Genomic DNA, 21,164 nt, shown 5'->3' with positions numbered 1-21,164 from the left:
GCGATGTCATCGAGCCTTCAGTAAGTCCATGGGCATCTCCCATCGTCCTAGTCAGAAAGAAAGACGGCTCAACAAGATTTTGCGTCGACTATCGCCGGTTGAATGAGGTTACGAAGAAAGACAGTTACCCTCTTCCTAGAATTGACGACATTCTAGACACTGTCCCTGGAAGCAAGTGGTTCTCAACACTTGATTTAAAGAGTGGGTATTGGCAGGTAGAAATACAGCCTGAAGACCGAGAAAAGACGGCATTTACTACGGGACAAGGGCTTTGGCAATTCAAGGTGATGCCGTTTGGACTGTGTAATGCGCCGGCAACATTCGAACGTCTTATGGAGACTGTTTTGAAAGGCCTTTCCTACGAAGCCTGCCTGATATACCTGGACGACATCATCATCGTCGGAAAGAGTTTTGAAGAACATTTAGAAAATCTTAGGAAGGTGCTTCAGAAACTGAAAGAAGCCAATCTGAAGCTGAGTCCAGCTAAATGCAAATTGTTCCGAAAGGAAGTGACTTACCTGGGACATGTAATCTCTGCAGAAGGTGTGCGCACAGATCCTGAAAAGGTATAAGCGGTTAAATCCTGGAAACGTCCCGAAAATGTCCAACAGCTGAGAAGCTTCCTAGGGCTTTGCACCTACTATAAGAGATTCGTGAAGGACTTTTATTCCATCGCAAGACCCCTTCACAAGCTGACAGAGAGCAAGCAAAGATTCTTGTGGACAAAAGAATGCAAGGATGCATTTAACAACTTAAAGGAGGCTTTAACATCTGCTCCAATCCTGACGTATCCTCAGCTCGACCGACCATTTATTTTCGACACCGACGCGAGAAATGAAAGTGTCGGTGCTGTTTTGTCCCAAGAAATAGACGGCCAAGAACGTGTAGTGGCGTACTGGAGCAAGTGCCTGTCTAAACCGGAGAGGAATTATTGTGTCACCAGGAAAGAGTTGCTCGCCATAGTCAAAGCTGTAGAACAGTTCCATCACTATCTGTACGGCAGAAAATTCCTGCTCCGCACCGATCATGCATCATTGACCTGGCTTTTAAATTTCAAGAATCCTGAGGGTCAAATAGCCAGGTGGATACAAAGACTCCAAGAATATGACATCACTATCCGTCATCGTAAGGGATCATCACACGGAAACGCCGACGCCCTGTCTAGAAGACCTTGTCAAGAAAGCTGCCGATATTGTTCCAGGGTGGAAGCGAAATACGAGCTGCTGACTCCGGTCGCAAGACCAATTACAACATCAACATCGGCTAATCGAGAACCGTGGAGTGATGATGAAGTCAGGAAAGACCAGTTGGAAGACCGCGACATTAAACCCATAATTGATTTAATGGAGTCATCAACCAGAAAACCTACCTGGCAGGACATTTCTATCTGTAGTCCTACAACCAAACAGTATTGAGCACTCTGGGATTCACTTTATATTCGAAACGGCGTCTTATACCGGAAATTCGAATCGGATGATCGGAAGACGTTTCGATGGCAGCTGATACTTCCAAGATCCCGCATTTCTGATGTCCTTAAAGAACTACATAACAGCCCTACGGGAGGTCACTTTGGAATAATGAAGATTTTACAGAGAGTTCGTGAGCGCTTTTACTGGAATAATGCAAAGGATGACGTGCAAAAGTGGTGCCGATCTTGCGATGCCTGTGTAGGTAGAAAAGGACCGAGAAAACGTAGCCGAGGCAAGCTGCAACGTTACAACGTAGGGGCGCCTTTTGAACGTATCGCCTTTGACATCTTGGGACCTCTGCCACGAACTGCTGATGGCAACAAATACATACTCGTTGTCATTGATTACTTCACTAAGTGGCCTGAAGCTTACCCTGTTCCTGATCAAGAGGCTGTCACAGTAGCTGAGGTAATGATACAGCACTGGATTTCCAGGTTCGGAGTGTCTCTTCAGTTACATTCCGATCAGGGAAGGAATTTTGCCTCGGCAGTAATCAAAGAACTATGCAAACTACTCGGCATTGACAAAACTCAAACGACGCCATTGCATCCCCAGTTGGACGGCATGGTAGAGAGGTTCAATCGAACCATCCTTAATAACCTCTCATTAGTGGTTTCCAGAAACCAACAGGACTGGGACAAGAAATTACCACTCTTTTCACTGGCTTACCGCAGTGCTGTCCACGAGACTATCGGCTATTCTCCATCACAAATGCTCTTCGGTCGTGATCTTCATCCGCCTTGTGATCTATTGTTTGGCCGCCCTCCGGATGCTCCTTCATCGTCTGAGGAATATATTCAAGATCTCCAGGCCCGGTTTGAAGTGATGCACAACTTTGCACGAGAGCGAGTCAAATTGGCGACGGAGAAGATGAAGACCCGATACGACACAAGAGCTACTGAACATCAATTCCACGAAGGAGACAAGGTGTGGTTGTGGAATCCGACTCGACGGAAAGGACTTTGTCCGAAATTACAGTCACCTTGGGATGGCCCGTACACAGTCCTAAACAGGCTGAATGACGTCGTGGTTCGGATTCGTAAGTCTTCGAACTCTAAACCTAAAGTCGTTCATTACGACAGGTTAGCTCATTACTATGGCCATAGTACATAATGTAAATAATTATAAATAGTGTAAGACCATGGTCCTTTTTGTTTTTAAATGTGTATTTGATTTGATTTGTATTTAGTATTTGATTTGCATTTAGTATTTGATTTGTATTTGATAGCATTTGTTTAAGTTATCTATTGCATTTATTTTTCATGTTGTTTATTATTGTAATGTAATGCTTATTAATGCATTTACGCCACAGTTGTAAGTTTGGCTTCCTGTCCAGGGATTGTACTGCCCGGGACGTGCAGTCCTTGGGAAGGGGGCAGTGTTACGAATTTGGTATTTAAAAAGCTAATGTTAGTTCAATTATAAATTAAATGGTTTTATTTCTCGCGCAGTGCAGCGCGTGACGAATATTAAAAGAAAGCTAAGCCGGAAAATTGAAAATACAAGAGCGCGTGCATTAAATAAATAAATATCTCTTTTTGATTTCGAGAAAGTACTGGAAAATTCTAGCGCGTGATTTTTAAAATTTTATAAAAGGAGGAAAACACCTCAGTTCGTAGTAAATGCTTAGTTTGTTGTTGTTTAGAAAACTGCTCTTGTTGATTGTAGCGAATTCGCAGATTAGCGTTCTTTAGCTGTTTTCAATTACGTTCTATTGGACATTTGAGTAGTTAAAAGATAACTACTGTGAGATATTGTAATACTGCATGATAATTTGAGAAAATTTAAGCATTTTTGTTGTGATAATAATAAATTTTTGTTCATTTTTCATCGGACTTGTGCATTCATTTCATAACGAACCCGTACGCACGCAACAATATTTATTAATATGTAGAGGATATACAGAGCGAAAGTATGTTTCAAAGTTCATTAAACAAAAAGTGGAATTGCTGCAAAAAATGGATAAAGGCATATACTTTGTTTATCTAAACTTTGTTTATCTTTAACGCCGCGGCGCGCAATGAATTAGAAGTTGATCTGTCAGCACTATCCTTATCTTCAGGGCAGATGTTTTTATTTTATTTCGCTTATAATTCCTTACTAAATGTAGTATTTCATCTTGATGTACTCCGTCTTTGATATGATTTAAATCAAATTCCTCGTCATTATAATTCGCTTCCGATAGCGAAGAAATTGACAGAGGTTATTGCAAACAAAAAATTTCGATTGACAAATTAGTCGGTAGACACAGCAATTATAGGACTTGAACAGCGGAACTTTGTAACTGAACAAGAAATTATGTCTGTTTATAGAATTAGAGAGAATGTATTATCACATAAAAAACGAAGCAACTTAAACAACTTACATTGAAAGAAATGTTTAATAAAGTAAACAAATAAATATTAAGCTTTTTTTTTTTTTTTTTGTAAATTTTGATATCCTTTAGATCATAATTGTTCTTTATTTCATAAATTACGGTTTCATATTTTTAATTTTATAATTTCTGCATGCTATCTTACCAGATTTAAACTGATGATCTATAATCCGGAATCGCCGAAGTCCCGACGAGTCCGGATTAACGACTTTTGACTGTATTTGTATTTTATATTTTTGCCATTAATAAATTAATGACTAAGATAAAAAAATTGATACTGCTTAATTTATAAGAAATCTAACGACTGGAAATCAGAGGTCATTAATTTCTGAGACATAAGTAGCTTTCTAAGACGCAAATAAAACAGATAACAATAATCATAAATATTAATGCTCCTAAAATATAGTCGCTTTTCCTAACTGATTTTTGCTTTCTGATCCACCTGGGGTACAACAAACCTATTTTCATTAAATGAAGTTCTGCGCATTTCTCTGCGAAGTACGCAAAACTTGTTTCATAGAATTTTATTTCTACTAATTATGAAAAAACTTTATACTGGTTTCCTAAACAAGTATTTATGTGTACAACTTTTAGAATCCATGCGACAGAGTGTGAGAACTCATCTTCAAATATACATTAGTATCAATAAGCTTAACTCTAAATTATTAAACATTTCTGTGACCTTGAAACTTGGAAGGAAGCGTCATATTTTGCTACAGTGGGTATTTAAATTTAGATTAATTTTAAAATTTCCGATTCGTAATACACAATCATTTTCAAAGCTCTTTGGATACATATCAATAAAATTTGTTTCTACCTGTTTATGATTTCATCGTAAACTTGTGAAGAATTTCCTAAAAATATTCGAATATCCATAATTTTTACAGTCAAAGTATATTTAATAATTATACGTTAACTGAAGTTCATTTATAGTACAGTGGAAATGTAGAAAGATATTGCAGGTGATGTATTATGTATCATTTGAATATGGCAATAATAATAGTACAATTTGTCTGAAGGGAAAAAAAAAAAAAAAAAAAAAAAAAAAAACAGATGTTTCAGCGTTTTAAAAGGGAAATGGACAATGGACATCTTTACAGTAAAGTCTTGGATGAAAGTTTTACTGTGACTCAACTTGGGAAGACACTGTAAATTTATAGTGGAGGCGGGGTCCCTTTCTTCGTTAAGGTGGTCTACTACAGCAGCATTACAATACTAAAAATTTTTTTACACGCAGAATCGCTAATTAAGAAACTATGTTGCGTGCAATTTGGCAGAAATATAAAGCAATAGGTCAGTATTCGAATCACAATGTTAGAATCAGGTTTGAAATGAAATTTACTTAAATATTATATTTTAAAAAAATTAGTTTGAAATACGTAATTTTAATGTGTAGTTTGGAAAGCCATCAATAGATGGCGCTACGAGTTAAAATTTAACATTGTAATCTTATTTCTGCAAAAATTCACGAAGTAATTGATTTTGATATCAGTTATAAATCATATTTTTTTCTAAATAATATTTAGAAGCGTTTCATATATTCCTTTATACACAGTTTTCACTAAACATTGTCAGCTGTCAGCAGAATGACGTTTACGGCAACCCTATTGCATTGCTATTCCGCACTCGTTTTGTTTACATTTATTTGTACTGTGGTCAGTTTGCAAAAAATATGCGAAAATATCAAGGACGACCGAAAAAACATCCTGGTTTTAATAAAAGATCCAGAATTCAGCGTAAACGTCGAGCTCAAGAAAAAAATATGAAATTAAATTCCCGAGATGTGGAAGATTCCGAACAAGCGGATGTTTTCGAAAGGTGAGAAATAATTTATTCTTTATATCGACTACCTCGTGTTTATGATTTCGTAGTAAGTTAATTCCGAAGTAAAATATGCGTATTTTTTTTTATTGAAGGTCAGAAATTATTGATACAACTGCATCTGTGTCAAAGGAGAATCATTGCCCGGATGATTTTTTTACAAAGTAAGATTTTTTTTTTTTTGTTTTTTTGTTTTGTATGTGTGTGTATGAGGGGATGCTAATAATTGTTCAATTCTGTTATAACAATTTATTCCTCCATTCACACTAAATTGTTGGGAAATATTGAAAGGGTAAATTCCAATTCACAAGGAATTGCTGAAATAATTGAATCTTTTCAAAAGTATGAGCATGTTCTTGCGATCTAAATTGAATTCACCATCATTACATGTATTATTGGAAATTTTATAGTCATATGTTTGCTACGAAATGCTTTGTCAGTTACCTATGGTATATTTTAACAGGTGTATGCACATTTATTCATGTGCTCGCTGTTCAACTTGCTTTTTTTTATTATGTCATTTACTTGGATGTTAAAACTTTCTTTTAGCGTTGGAACATTTTATGATCATTTAGTAAAATTTATATATAAATATATATTATTGCTTGTTTATTTATGGTTCTGTGTATTTGTCATGTATGCATGTTGTGAAGTGTAGTTTTTGAAAAATATGTCACAAATGTTAAATTCCACCAAAAGCTGAATTGAATTGATATTGGGATGCAGGTAATTAGAAAATATCTGCTGTGTATTTTGAGCGTAAACCAAACTAGTGCCAAGAATGGGACCAATACGCTCAGGCTTGCTTAGCCTTTTTGCCATTGTCCAAATTGAATTATCTCCAGTATAAAGGGAGTGAATGCTTTCTCTGTATAACATTAAAATATCCGTCTGATCAAAAATCTACCAATAAGAAACTTTTCATATGTTATGTGACAGACTTTCTGCAAACAGAAGTCCTCAGCTGTGTTCTTGTACATGTTTTTTAATTGTGGTTCAGATGTGTACTTCTCAAAGGAATTCTTCTCATAGGAAGATTATCTGAACATTTAAAAACTATATTCTGCTTTTAGGGGCCTAATATTTTATGCCCCTAAAATTAATATTGAAATTTCTAAAATGTTGAAAAATATGTCATCTGGATTCTGTACAAAAAATATAATCCCCTTTTTCATTTCTGCATTTGCAATTCCTGCATTTTCTTTATTCCTACATTTTTTAATTGGAAGGAATTTCATTCGCAGAGCCCTCTAATTTATTCTTACAAATCATGTAGTAATGTACCATTTTAGATAGATATAAATAACACATTTTGTAATTTTTCTAAACTGTGGTTATACAGCATATAATAGCTACACAGGGTATGGCGAAACAGTATACAGCAATATCTGTCGCACTGTCTGAGATGGGTGGTAGTCATACATAGCTTAATGCTTAAATTTGTTATGTGTTATTTATTTATTCATGTTTTTTTTTTTTTTTTTTTTTTTTTAATTATGTTATAGCAGTTTATTTCTTTCATTCTTAGGTCCGGAAATGAAAAATTTGACTTTTCTACGCCAGAAGTTACAGCTAATGTTCCTAAGACAAACCAGGCTTTCCTGAGGTAAGTTGGTTTATTTTTAAAATAGATATTAGCTGTGCATGATATTACAGTTACTTAATTATGGTTAACTAATTATGTATTAATTTAGAAGTCAAGCAACCAAAATCAGCGTTATATTTTCAAATAGTGAATATTTCAAAATATGATGCTGATTTTTGTTGCTTGACTCTCAAATTAATACTTGGTCGGTGTGTTATTGTATACTAATTAAACTAATTATGGTTCTTTTCTTCTCAGTTCTGATCTGGACATTTCAGTTATTGACTCTGACGTAGAAGGTAGAAATACAAGCTCTCTTTTGGGATAAATATGTATTTCTCTATGCCAAAATTAAAATGTCATCATTTATGTTTTTCTTTTATGGTGTTACATTATGTTGTTTACATACTGATAGCTATTAAAACTGTTAAATATAATATTGTAGCTATCAAAAAGAGGGGGATGAATTTGATTTGTACCAAATTTGGACGTTTTGCATGAAAGAACTTGAAAATAAAAGATTTTTTTAAAAATATATTCATTGAAATCAGTGAAATTTTCAGTCGGGACACTGAAGCAAATGAAAATATTTTGGGGTTTGATTCTTTTGATGGGAGCCTCATCAATAAGCCTACTATCTTTTTTAAATATTGCTTCTTTTTCATTGTTTTCATGATGTTTTATGTTCCCTTCATGAAAGAGATTTTAATAATTTAAATTTTGTTAATAAAATATAACAAAATGAAATCTGTGATTATGTGGCTGTTATTTTTTCCATATATATTTATTTGAGGAAAACCACAAATTTTATTATTTTACAGAATTTTTAAGAAAAATATAAGGATAAAATTTTTTAAATAATTCTGATTACTACCTTTGCTTTCCTCTCATAATGTGCCTCAAATTAGAGCAATTAGACAAGAAATTTAAGTCGTGATCTTTTTTTTCCAAGTTTTTTTTTTTAGGCTTAGGAGTATAAATTGCTTATCCCCACAAGACAGTGCATCTTCTTAGTATGCCATCCTAAGGCTCCGTTCACATGATGGTATAAATGTCATAGACGCATAATCATAAGGCACAAAATGTGGGAGTTCCATTCACACCTGCGAGAGAGGGTCTAAGCCATAGCCAATTAGAGAAGCTAAATTTGTGCATGCATGTATGTGTCTACAGCTTTGAAGATGACTCATCTTCTTGTAGTAATATACTGGTAATCCAGTGTATTATTATTGTTAATTTATTTGCTATCTGTTGCCTAAATTTCCTAAACCTAATTGCGAATGGGCTGCCTGCATGGGCGTTTTCATGGTTTTCCCCGTGTACATGAGCCATTTCCCTTAGAAAGTCCTCCATGAAAGCATTCCTCCTCTTAGGAAGATCAAATGCTTTGCTGTCATCAAATAAGCCAAATTTAAACCTAATTTGTAATATTTATATATATTAATTATATATATGTATATATATTGTATATATATATATTTTAGCTTGGAGTCTGAGCCTCTTCAGGAGAACCTTAATGATGAATTTCTGTGTCCTGATTCACCTTTAATTATCGAAAGGGAAGATCGACGAAAGGCAAATCCATTACCATCTGGCAGAACAATTTGCAATATGTCTTTTGTAATAGTGCAGGCTAGGACATTAGAGCAACATTCCCTAAATTGTAAATTTGGAGGATCATTTATTTTTAACAAAGTGATTCGACGTGGTCTTGTCACTACATATAACTATGTATGTGATAAAATTTTATGTGGGGAAATGGCAACAATTTGTTCTGATATGGAGAAAAGCAGCCTAAATCAGCTTGCAGTATTAGGTGCGTTATCTACTGGCAGTGGATTTTCACAAGAGGAGGAAAAGTTTAGCATCATGGAAATTCCGTATATGAGCAACTCGACCTTTGCTTCTTGTGAGCGAACTACTGGCAAAATAATACAGGGATGTGCACAGGAAACTATGTTTCTATAGAATAATGCTGCTATAGAAGAGGAGAAAAGGCAGGCAGAACTTCGCAATGATAAAGATAATGATGGTTATCACTGTATAACTGTCATTGTTGATGGAGGTTGGTGTAAAAGAAGCTATGGGCATGGTTACAATGCTTCAAGTGGCATATCTGTTATTATAGGCATGGTCACCCAGAAAATTTTGTTTGTTGGAATTCGCAACAAAGTGTGCCTTATATGCAGTGCTATTGAAGATGGCAAGATGCCAAATAAAGTGCACCTTTGTTGGCGAAATTGGAATGGGCCTTCTACAGGTATGGAAAGCAGTGCCATTGTGGAAGGTCTGAATTATCTCCAGTGTGTTCACAAAATACGTTGTACTCGACTTGTTGGAGATGGAGATGCTAACACAATGGCCAAAGTGAAAGAAAGCGTTTCATATGGAGGACGGGTGATCAAAGTAGAATGTGCTAACCATGCTGTTCAAAGATATCGCAGAGCTCTTGAGAAACTTCAGCAAAATACTGCGCGCTTCCCCGGGGCTAAAGGAATTGCTGCCCGTAAATTGCTGAAAATTAAAATGCCACTGTTAGTCAGAGGTGCTAGAGTAGCTATAAAAGCTCATGCTTTACCTAGCCATTATCAGCACACACAAGAAGCTATTGATGCATTAGTATCTGACTTGAGAAATGGGCCACATCATATATTTGGCAAGCATGATGCTTGTAGTGCTTTTTGTGCAAAGAAAGGTGCAGAGTTGGACAGCACATACAATGAAATTTTTTCCTCGGGTATGTTGCAAGCTATTGAAGCAGAAGTGGGAAGAGTACTGATATCGTGTAGCAGTACTCTTATTTGGAATGCCACAAATAATCCTGCTGAAAGCTTCATGAGTCAACTGTGTAAAACATCTGGTGGAAAAAGAGTTGATTTTTCCAAAGCTGGTGGCATGAACAGGCGTGCGAGTATTGCTGTCATGGCCTGTCAAAATCCAGCACAGCAGTGGCAAAAAAATGCACAAAAAGCTGTAACAGGAAGTAGCCCCAGGACTCCAACTTTGAAATTCTTAGCTTCCAGAAATAAGCGCCATGTAAAACGTCTTGAGACACGTAGACTTTTTGACACTGAGAAGAAAAAGAGAAATATGAGGAAAGCAGGACATATTCAGCAAGGTGGGGATATTTCTTATGGTGATTTTCCTGAGAAACCAGACCTATCAGATGAAGCATATGAATTGGCAGCTAAAAATTTTTTTATATCAATTGAAGTTCCAAAAAAAGATTCTCTTGAGGCCGTAACACGTGGACAGTCATCATCTGAAAGATGGCGTCATGAAAGATCAAGAAGAATATCATCATCCTTTTTCAAAGATGTTGCTGATAGGCGTCCAACAACACTCAGTGCTGCTTTAGTGAAACGTATCATATATAATGATAACGTTTCAACTAAAGCATTAAAGTATGGCTTGACTAACGAAGCAGTAGCCTTAAATCAATACAAGGAAAAGCACATGGGAAAAAACATCAGACGTTGTGGCCTTTTTATTGATCCTAAATATCCCTTTCTTTGTACTTCGCCAGATGGATTGATAGACGAAGATGGATTACTTGAAATAAAATGTCCTTATACAGCCAGATTCTCAGCAGACTTGTCAGACTTTTTCAGCAAGCCTAATTCTGTTGGTCTTCGGATGGATGCTGATAATAATCTTTATTTACCGAAAAGCCACAAATATTATTTTCAAATTCAAGGGCAGTTAGCCATAACAGAGAGGAATTGGTGTGATTTATATATATGGTGCAGAGAAGATGCAATCACATTAAGAATACCCGAAGACAAAACTTTCTGGATCAGTTTAGTTCCAAAACTCGAAAAATTTTACGTGAATTGTATTCTTCCTGAGCTTGTTGATCCAAGAGCACCAAGAAAAATGTCTCTTAGAGAACCGAAGTATATTGTTGATGCTAGAGCACAGAATGAGAAACAAAAACAGGCCACTGCTTCTGTAAAACAAACACAAGAAAAAAGAGAAATTGAAATTTCAGAAGCAGATAAAATTATTTCATCTCCTAGAAAGAATGCAGGAGAGAAAAGAATCAGGAAACCAAAAATTATTTTTGATTTGTAATCAGTAACAAGCCAAGCCAGCACACCGTAACATTTTCTACGTCTGAATAAAAACTATGCCTGCAACAAAGCATTATGATTAAATCCATACCTAATTAGAATATTACCCCATTTCTCTAAAAAAAATATGTTCAAAAAGTCTCTGCTTTCAGTAATAGATATGTCTGATCAATTCTGCCATAATTCTGTAATCAATACTTGAAGCTAGAATCTCCTGTGCTGCACTGCCATTGCATCTCTTTTCTGAATGTTTCATCATCCACTTCTCATTCTAAATATTCCTGTGTGCTTTCATTTATAGCTGCTAACTTGTTGTGAACATTTTCTGCACCACATGTTATATTTTGCAGTGTAAATAATGCGTGCAATCATATATTTTGGTTTTAATCATCAGTAACTTTGGTAAAACTACATTTATGCAAAGAAGACTTCCATAAAGTCACAGTTTCTGTGAAAAAGAAAATAAGTTTGATGACCTCTGTCATAATTCAATAAATAATTTTTTAAAATAGCATCACCTGTGCTGCACTAACATTAGAAAAAATTAAAGTCATCTCTTTTCTGAATGTTTCCTCATGCACTTCTGTTTCTAAGTATTCTTGTGTGCTTTGATCCATAGCTGATAACTTGTTGAGAATATTTTCTGCGCAACATGTTACACCTCTGAACTTAAATACTTGCGGTAAAGAAGTATTTTGGTTTGAATCATGTGTAACTCCAATATAAGTCCATTTCTCCAAGGAAAACCTCCACAAAGTCACTGCTCCTGATTCAGCTGGAAGGACATCCATACAATGATATTTGAGAAGAAGACATACAAAATTGAGTATTGTGGAAAGATGATTGCTTATATCTTGAACGTGGATGATCCACTTGTCTATAAAACTCATAACCATTCTAAAAAATAAGGACATCAAATTTCAGTGCATCCTGCTCTCACAAGAGAGAAAGGTGATCATTAGAAGCCTTCCCAGCTCCACATGTTAATGCTGCCTCATGTTGCATAATATAATAATACACACACTGGCCAATCAATAAGAAACCTTTCAGATTTTCATCTGAATGCATGCTAGGGATGAAATATCCAAATTTTTTCTATGATGTGGATTATACTTGGTTAAAATGCCAGTATAAGTAAGGTGTAAGAGTGCTTTTCATGATGAATGAAGTAAAATGGGGAAAAAAGGCGGCAGATCGTTCACCATTTGAAAAAGGGGCTTATTGTTGGTGCACATTTAGTGGGGGCATCGATTTCGAATCCTTCTCTAAAAAATGTAACTGCAGTTCGAGCATAGTTTTCAAAGACAGTGATCGGCGGTATCTCCGATGAATTGTACGGCAGAACACGGATTCAACTATCACAAATCGTCAACCAAGGCTCTTCCCAACAAATTTCAGCTAGAACTATGCGCAGCGAATTGCAGAGGGATAGGAATGCATAGTTTTGGTGCCTGTAAGAAAATCACTCAGTTCTGCCGACATGCAAGACTTCATTTTCAGTGGTGTCGAGAAAAGACACTGGACATCTGAGGATTGGAAATGGGTAATGTGGTGGGATATTACATTATGTATTACATATTAAACATAAGTTATGGGTTACCTCATAACTACAGAAGGTTCCTGTTCGCTGCCAGAAAAGGTTGAAGTAATCTGCAATGTAAATTACCGACAATACATGAGCTTTGTTCATTTATGGGCATGATAAAATTTTATCGATGCTTTTTGAAAAATGCTGCAGAAACTCAAGGAGTCATACACGAAATGTTAAAGGGTGATAAAAAAAGATCATTGTAAAGTTCCATGCACAGATGAAGGTGTTTAGTGTATTTAATTATGGCAAAGCACACTAGGGCTATCTGCCTAAGAGAAGGGATGCCTTCGTGGAGGACTTTCTAAGGGAAACTGGCTCATATACACGTTACACATGGGGAAAACCACGAAAACGCCCATGCAGCCAGCCCGTTCGCGGGATTCGAACCTCGGACCGAACTACCAGTGTTCAGCGATTTTACCGCTCTGCCGCTGGTAGGCCTGCACAGATGAAGGAATTCACCAGTTTGAGAAGTGCAAATCTGATTTAGTCAATGGTGCCCTTTTGTGTTTCCCAATGGATTACCCTTTGTGTGCAGATACATCAGACTTTCCTATAGGATCAGTATTGCAGCAATTGGAAGAACAAGAACAAGACTGAAAACCTATTGTGTTCTACTCTAAAACATTAAATAATGCACAGAAGGTTTATAGTACCTATGACAGAGAATTCTTAGGAATATATCTTTCTGTCAAGCATTTTAAACATGTATCGGAAGGACGCAAATTCATCATACTTACTGATCACAAGCCACTGTCATATGCATAGAAGCAAAAGAATGGGAAGGCATAACCCAGACAACAACACCAACTTCAGTATATATCGGAATTTTCAACTGATATTCAGCATATTGATGCCAAAGAAAATTTAGTTGCAGTTGAAGTAGTCTCAGTTACTGGCTATGAAGCAGTAGCAGATGCTCAAGAATATAATGAAGAATTGCAACATTTAATGACAGGTAGTGCTTCACTGAAATTTAAATCATCTACATTAGCATTTTGGAAAACATTAAGATGTGACAGCTCAACAACCAGTATCAGGCCTTTTATTTCAAAGCAATTTAGATAACAAATGTTTCATCAAATTCATAATTTTGCTCCTCTGGTATCAGGACAACTGTCAACGAGATGACTGAAAAATTTATCTTTCCAAATATAAAGAAAGAAATTCACGAATAGACTTAAAGTCCTGTTAATTGTCAAAGGAGCAAAGTCAACAGGCATACAAAATCTAAAATAGCCGAGTTCCAAGCACCTCATGCTAGATTAAGTATTGTGCAAGTTGACCTGATTGGGCCATTACCACCATCTGCTGGTAGGACGTATTATCTGACATTTATTGACCATTTTTCCTGTTAGGGAGAAGTAGTTTCTTTACCAGATATCACAAGAGAAATGGTTGTCAAAGCATTTTACAATCATTGGATTAGCAGATTTGTTGTGCCTAGTTCCATAATCTCAGATCAAGGAAGACAGTTTGAGTCGCAGCCTTTCAAGAGCCTTGCAAAAGTATGTGGTGCTAAAGTTTTACGTTCCACTCCATACCACCCACATTGCAGTGGGAAAATTGAGCAGTTTCTCAGAACTTAAAAAAATGCAATAAAGGCTCACAGCAACATCAGATGGACAGAAATCCTTCTAGGATTCAGAGTTGCAATATGTCCTGATACTAATCACTCTGTAGCTCAAATGGTATATTTTATGCAAATAAGGTTACCATGTGAGTTTTTCGACTACCTACCACTAAAACTAAACCTGAACCATTTGTAACAAATTTACTGTCTTTTATGGATCAGCACCAGTTTATCAACTGCTAACAAACATAAAATATTTATGCATAAAGACTTGAGATCATGTTCTCATGTGTTTGTGAGAACTGATCGTGTGAAAAAGGCACTTGAATTTGCTTATTGAGGGACCATTTTTTTTGTGGTGAAAAAATATGATAAATATTTCCGAGTCTTAATTAAGGACAGACAAGTTAACATTTCATTGACAGACTGAAACCAGCTTATTTGTTACTTTCGAACAAATTACTAGAAACAGTGACTAAAAATAAAAAAACCATTTCACATTTCATGTACCCAAAATTCTGATATTGTACCTAACGTCAAATCTATTATTCTAGATGGTATGAAAATCAGAAAATGTGTTGGATTTAAGGACTAATGTTTTGTATATTTTGCTATACTTCATCATCTTCTAAATATTAGTAAATATATATCTGCATTAGTGATAATCAGCTGTGAGCACATAGTGCACCATCTGCAACTCATTTGGGTATAAACTATGCTAGTGATTATAATGTCCTTGCTTTTTCCCATATGCCATATGTTGCATGAAATTTTGTTATATGAATCTAGCTTCCTGTGAGGAATTTCTGTGATCTTTCTAGTATGTATGGTCAAGAATTAGGCTTGTGATATACTGTCATGATTTTGCCCACATGTTCCCTGAATATACTACCATTTCCTTAGGAAGACTTCCAAGAAGAATACTGTTGTGAGTTCTAAGCCTAACTATGGTTTGGAACTGTTTATAATGAATTATTGGGATTCTGCACATGTAATGTGGATGCAATTCTATTTCCATTTAGATTTTCTGCAAAGGCAATGCTTTAGCTGTGAGATAATTCTGTTTTGGAAATAAAACTGATATTTATTTAGATTTGTGGTATTTATAAGGCAGTTTATCAATAGCAGGTAGCATCTTGCCTCTTTGCTTTGATCAGGGCCTGTGCAACCAGTGGTAGTCAAAATTTTATAATTTAGCAGAGGGCACTGAGCAGCAAAATTTAGAGGCAAAAAAATGTTCAGAACTTACGAAGACATCAGCCAGCAGAATTTAGGATATGCAGAGATTGCACTGAGTGGCAATAGTGCCATATGTTACATTTTCTATCTGCATTATTAATTTGTGAAACAATTTCAGCTGTTTGAAAATGCATTTTTCTGTTAGAAATTTGTATTTCTTGCAATTTCTTTTTTTTGGGGGGGGGTCGAGAATATGGTGTTAAAAATATTTTATCATTTTCTTTTTTTTTTCTTTTCAGGTGAAAATTTTGTGCATGATTTGGCTTTCATTGAGACGTCTCTGGGTCAGGAGTTACTAAGGAAGAGAAACTTACATGCAGGTTGAAGCATGCAGTGTCAAATGTATAAGGAATATAAAAGATGCTGTATATTAGTATAAGTTTGAATAACAATAATAAAAAAATTTCTTGAAAATTGTGTTTTTTCTGCGAGTTATTAAAATTGGAAATAATTAATTACAATATTTATGAAAATTTTCGAAAATAAAAATACAAGTAGTATTTAAAAAGTACTGCAAAACTCATTTTTAAGTAGAAAAATTATTCTCAGATGAAATTCTTTATGCAAAAGGATTCGATTATGCAAAAGGACTTTTTTAGTATTTGAAAGGTTCATTTGAACCCAACAACTGAAACTAACGTATCCCCAGTTTATTGATACCAACCATTTTGTTGGTATCAATGAACCCACTACTTTCTAAAAGCATTTCTGTCAATTACTAAGGGCTAATGAACAAGTGTTGAATTCTCAAGATGAATGTTGCCGAAACAGAAAAAAGTGTACTTCAGAACATTCTGCAGTAGCTCAAACAAAGTCACGGACCTCATCTATACTGTAGTCAGAGAGAAATTATTCCCCTTCCTTTTCTTTCAAAAGCTGAGTTTCCAAACGCACAACGGGAGGCCGTTGCTAAAAGCTGTGGAACCAGTTTTATAGCTATTTTTAGCAACTTGTGAGCTGTTTTTCAGATAACACAGTAAATCTCGGGGAGGGGGAATTTGAAATCATGATCACTGCCGGTACGGCAGAATTTACGTACAGCAAAATTGTAAAATTCAGCGAAGCATCAAGCAATAAAATTTTAGAATTTTGTGGGAAGGGCACTTGACAACAGAATTTATTGCGTACAAAGTCAGCAAAATGCATAGCGCCGTACCTGATTCATGATACAGCAGTATTCATTACCAATAGCAAACTTGTTTGAGGATAAGTTCGAAAAAATGTTTTCTAGTTGTTACCTAAAATCGGTAAACAATAATCTTTGAAAGATTATTCGATTATATCGTTACTAATATGGTAAAAATTTGAAAAGCAATCAGAAGCCGTATCTCTAGGGTCTTCAAGTCACGATTTGTTTTTATTTGTTCGAATATGATATTTATATCTCTCTTCCTACAAGTATGTATCTTCGTACGTATAAAGTATCAAAAATAATAAAAGTAATTAATAAATTTTCTCTAGTTGCCATGAAAACTACATCTGAATATAAAGATAAGAAAGACATCAGTAAATTGCTGTTGTTATTTGCTGATCATAATGGTAATCAACCGAACATGATCACATATACCGTCTTCAAAACTTTGATTTTTATCAAGCTTCATATAAATACTAGGTTTTTGTTAGTCACGTAATTTGACATCCTAAATTTAAGATGACAGATGAAATAATGACTAGTTCTGAATTAGCTCACTCAGGAAGTAAAATTTTCTCCTTCCCGTCAATATAGCATATTTATAGCTCCCAATGATGGCGATCACTAACTAAATATGTTATGGATTAGAACCCTATTGCACTCCATAAGTTTTTCTTTATTCGCTTTATGTGCATGCATGCATGCTTGGTTGTGGAAGAAATTAAAAAGCCCCCCCCTTTTTTTTTTTTTTACTTAGGTTATTCGAATGTATACGCCAGACATTTATTTGTTGAACTGTAGTTATAATTTGGAACGTGGTGCTAGAGCCGTTGGAGCCGAACCGAACGTCAGTTTGTTTAGAATTATAGAGTTTGATTACGCCAAAGCAGGTGAATTTGGAAAACACCAAAATCGGTCATGCATCCAACTCGTTATCGAGGCTTGAACTCCGGATGAACTACCAGTGTTCGGCGGCTCGCTTGCTAGAACTGCGTTAGGCTCTTTGAATGTAGCAAAGCCACGAGGGTTACCTTCTTAAGATGGCAGGCCTTCGTGGAGTCATTTTCTGAAGGCTTAGATTAGGTTATTATGGCAAAGCACAGTAGGATGCCTTCATGTTGAACTTTCTTAGAGAAATTGACAACCCATACACGTTACACATACAGAAAATTATGAAAACGTCCATGCAGCCGGCCCGTTAGCCTTTATTCGAATCCAGGTCGAAACTACCAGTGTTCAGCGATTTAATTCCTCTACCGCGGGAGGGCCTAATTGCTGAAGGGAACTGGCTTGTATTCATGTTACACACGGTGAAAACAAACAATGCAACCAGCTGATTCGTCTGGCATCGAACCCAAACCAGTTCGAACTTCCAGTATTCAGTAGTTTTAACCACTCGGCCACTGGTGGCGTGTGGTAGGAGCCACAGATAATGTACTGAGTAGCAAAAATCCCTAATAGTGGCCCTGGTTACTAGTAGGATTGTAAGTATATTGGTAATCATCCAATCTACAGCAAGGAAATTTCGGAGCTTAATTGTAAAGTCAAATGCGACACTCCGATAAACGTGGTATATGTTCTGTAATATCTTTGCGTGTTATATACATAGTTTTTTTTTTTTTTTTTTCTTTCAAAGTTAGACAAGTTTACACAAACAATATAGGTCGAAAAGGGAGCTGGTCTGCGCCCGGTGAGCCTGTCGGCAGCGTCGCAAAGCGTAATTTGACTAACGAAAAGATCATGCTTTGGATCTGGTGATCTGGATAGTCACTTGTGTTGAAAAATAAATTTTTTTCAACAACATAGGCCAAAAATTTAGTTGATCTGCGCCCGTGAGTCCGTCGGCAGCATCGTAAAGCGTAATTTGACTAACAAAAAGATCATTCTTTTGTATTTGGTGGGATTGCCGTGGTATTAATCACAAATAGTATATGGAAAAAGGTAAAACCCTTGACAGTAAAGGATACAACGAGATGCTAGTGCATGTTGACGCTGCTATCAAGGAAAAGAGTCGAATTGAGTTCCGGCGCAGAAAGGTAACGTTCCATCAAGATAATACCATACGTGTCTGCATTCACCGGCTAGCCTCTGTACGGACTCGAAAGGGATCTTTCACCACATCCACCATATAACCCCGACATCGCACGTTCGGACTTTCAGCTACATCTTGCTGGTCCTATCTTCACTTCTGCACAAGACGTCCGAAATGAGGTTGACCTGTGTTTGGACTCGGGCCACCAAGTTTCCGAGCCGAAGGTTTTGAAAAACTACCAAAAAATTGGCAGAAAAGCATAGATTTTTGGTAGTGATTACTATCCGCACTAAAGGTACTGACTGCTTTTTTTTCATAACTTTATGAAGAACGTTCGTGCTTAAAATTTTCGTTACAACCATTAAATTCTGTAATTTATGAATTCCTTCCCACTTCTCATGTATTTATCAACTGTTCTTTATGAACCTGATATTCCTACAATTATCAGCTGTACTTTATAAATCTGATATGTAGAAACGCAATTTGATTTTATGCATTTCAGTATCAAGTGAAATCTTTAAACTAATCGTTCATTATAACACTTTATGTTGTTTTCATTCAAAGCTGAACTCAGATAATGTGCCGAGGTTGAACTACCAGTAATAGGCGACTTTAGCGCTCGCCCGCTAGAATTTAGAGAGGAACTGAGTGCTAGAATTGGGTTAGGCTCTTTGAATATAGCAAAGCCACGAGGTGGCAGATAGCAGATGCTTTCGTGGAGGAAGTTTCTGAAGGCTTAGTTTAGTTTATAGCAAAGCTCCCCATACACGTTACACACGGGGAAGATTATGAAAACGCCCATGTAGCCAGCCCGTTCGCCTTGATTCGAACCCAGGTCGGAACTACCAGTGTTCAGCGATTTAACCGCTCGGCCGCGGGTGAGCCTAATTGCTGAAGGAAACTGGGTCGTATTCATGTTGCACAACAGGAAAACAAACCATGCAGCCAGCTGGTTCGCCTGGGATCGAACCGAAACCAGGTCGAACTTCCAGTAATCAATATTCTTAACCACTCAGCCACTGGCGGCGCGTGGCAGAAGTAAGAGCCACAGATATTGTAGTGAGCAGCAAAAACCTCTAATACTGGCTCTGGTTACTAGTAGAATTATATATTGGTAATAATCCAATCTACAGCAATGAAATTTCGGAGCATAATTGTGAAGTTAAATACGACACTCCGATAAACGTGATAAAGATGAAAAATTTTTTAAAAAAGGAAACTTACTATGCAAATACATGTATTCATTAGTAAACATTTTATAAAATTTATTCTTAATTTAGCGTTTATGAATTCTCAGAGAATTATCTCATCGAATTATTTTTTTCTCCTCTGGTAATCCAATATAATTGATTAAATTTATGTGCTGTTAATATCTTTGCCTGTTATGTACATAGTTTTTTTTTTTTTTTTTTTTTTTTTTTTCCGTTCAAAGTTAGATAAAACTGAACGTACGTTACACTGAAATTACTTTGTCTAGAAAGTAAGCGCTTGAGTAGAAACAGATGTTGGGTTTTATTTTTAGAAGACATGAGATCGCTTTCTGTAAAGTAATGTTATAAAATTTTGAATTTGAAATAATCGTACTTCGTTTTTAGTAGCGCAGAATGATAAAGATTTAATGAGAATATAGCAAAGCATCTTTTTAGAGACGCTGTTATAATTTTGCTATTTTATTTTTTTATGGTAGGTCAAGGAAAAAGGCAGGCTGCTAAATACGGTAACAGCACATTACTCTGTTTCATATATAGCGAATCCGCTCTGAAATGAGGCACGAAGCGGTAAAGTAGCTGAACACCAGTATTTCGGTCCGAGTTTCGAATCCCGCGAAGGGACTGGTTGCGCTTTCGTGGTTTTACCCTGTGTAACGTGTCTAGGAGCCAATTCCCTTAGAAAGTCTTCCACGAAGGCATCCTTTCCCTTAGGCAGATAGATCGTACCGGTGTTTATTTTATCAACAGTACTGGTTATTTTTAAAAATGATCATCCTAGAAAGGTGATTGCCAAAAAGTATTCACTTCGCATATTTATACGTTATGCATGAATATACTCTTTTTAGTCAATCTAATATATATAAATTACTAATGCTTTAAAAAAATTCAATTTTCAATATTCTGTTTCCTATTTGTTCCTGTTCAATGAAACAGATTCATACACAGCAAATCCAAATGCATCGCTACAGGAAGATGATAAACCAGCACAGTACGTAATTACAGTTACATCCGGAAAAGAGTAGATATACATATAAATACATAATATATATATACGGTATACAACG

General features: G+C 36.0%; 2 protein-coding genes across 3 annotated transcripts; both read left to right on the top strand.

Annotated features, from left to right (window-relative positions):
- Positions 1–5,186: 5,186 nt before the first annotated feature.
- LOC146992894 (uncharacterized) lies at positions 5,187–16,630 on the top strand. Of its 2 annotated transcripts, none has more exons than XM_085810118.1 (4): positions 5,187–5,661; positions 5,760–5,828; positions 7,193–7,270; positions 15,965–16,630. In XM_085810118.1, the coding sequence occupies exons 1-4, from the start codon at positions 5,516–5,518 to the stop codon at positions 15,966–15,968; spliced, it is 297 nt and encodes a 98-aa protein (XP_085666244.1). In that variant the 5' UTR covers positions 5,187–5,515; the 3' UTR covers positions 15,969–16,630. The 2 variants fall into 2 exon arrangements, with proteins under 2 accessions (XP_085666244.1, XP_085666243.1); XM_085810117.1 differs by lacking the exon at positions 15,965–16,630 and adding an exon at positions 7,508–8,036 and having other exon boundaries at positions 5,202–5,661.
- On the top strand, positions 8,619–13,274 carry LOC146992895 (uncharacterized). Its single transcript, XM_085810116.1, has one exon. It carries the CDS (start codon positions 9,380–9,382, stop codon positions 11,321–11,323), a length of 1,944 nt encoding a protein of 647 aa, XP_085666242.1. The 5' UTR covers positions 8,619–9,379; the 3' UTR covers positions 11,324–13,274.
- Positions 16,631–21,164: the final 4,534 nt, after the last annotated feature.

Source organism: Stegodyphus dumicola, chromosome X2 (genome assembly GCF_044657685.1).
Source record: "Stegodyphus dumicola isolate Sdum_Otavi_A_Nest chromosome X2, ASM4465768v1".
NCBI lineage: Eukaryota > Metazoa > Arthropoda > Arachnida > Araneae > Eresidae > Stegodyphus > Stegodyphus dumicola.
Note: the sequence above shows the minus strand (reverse complement) of the source record. Positions and strands in the feature narration are given on the sequence as shown.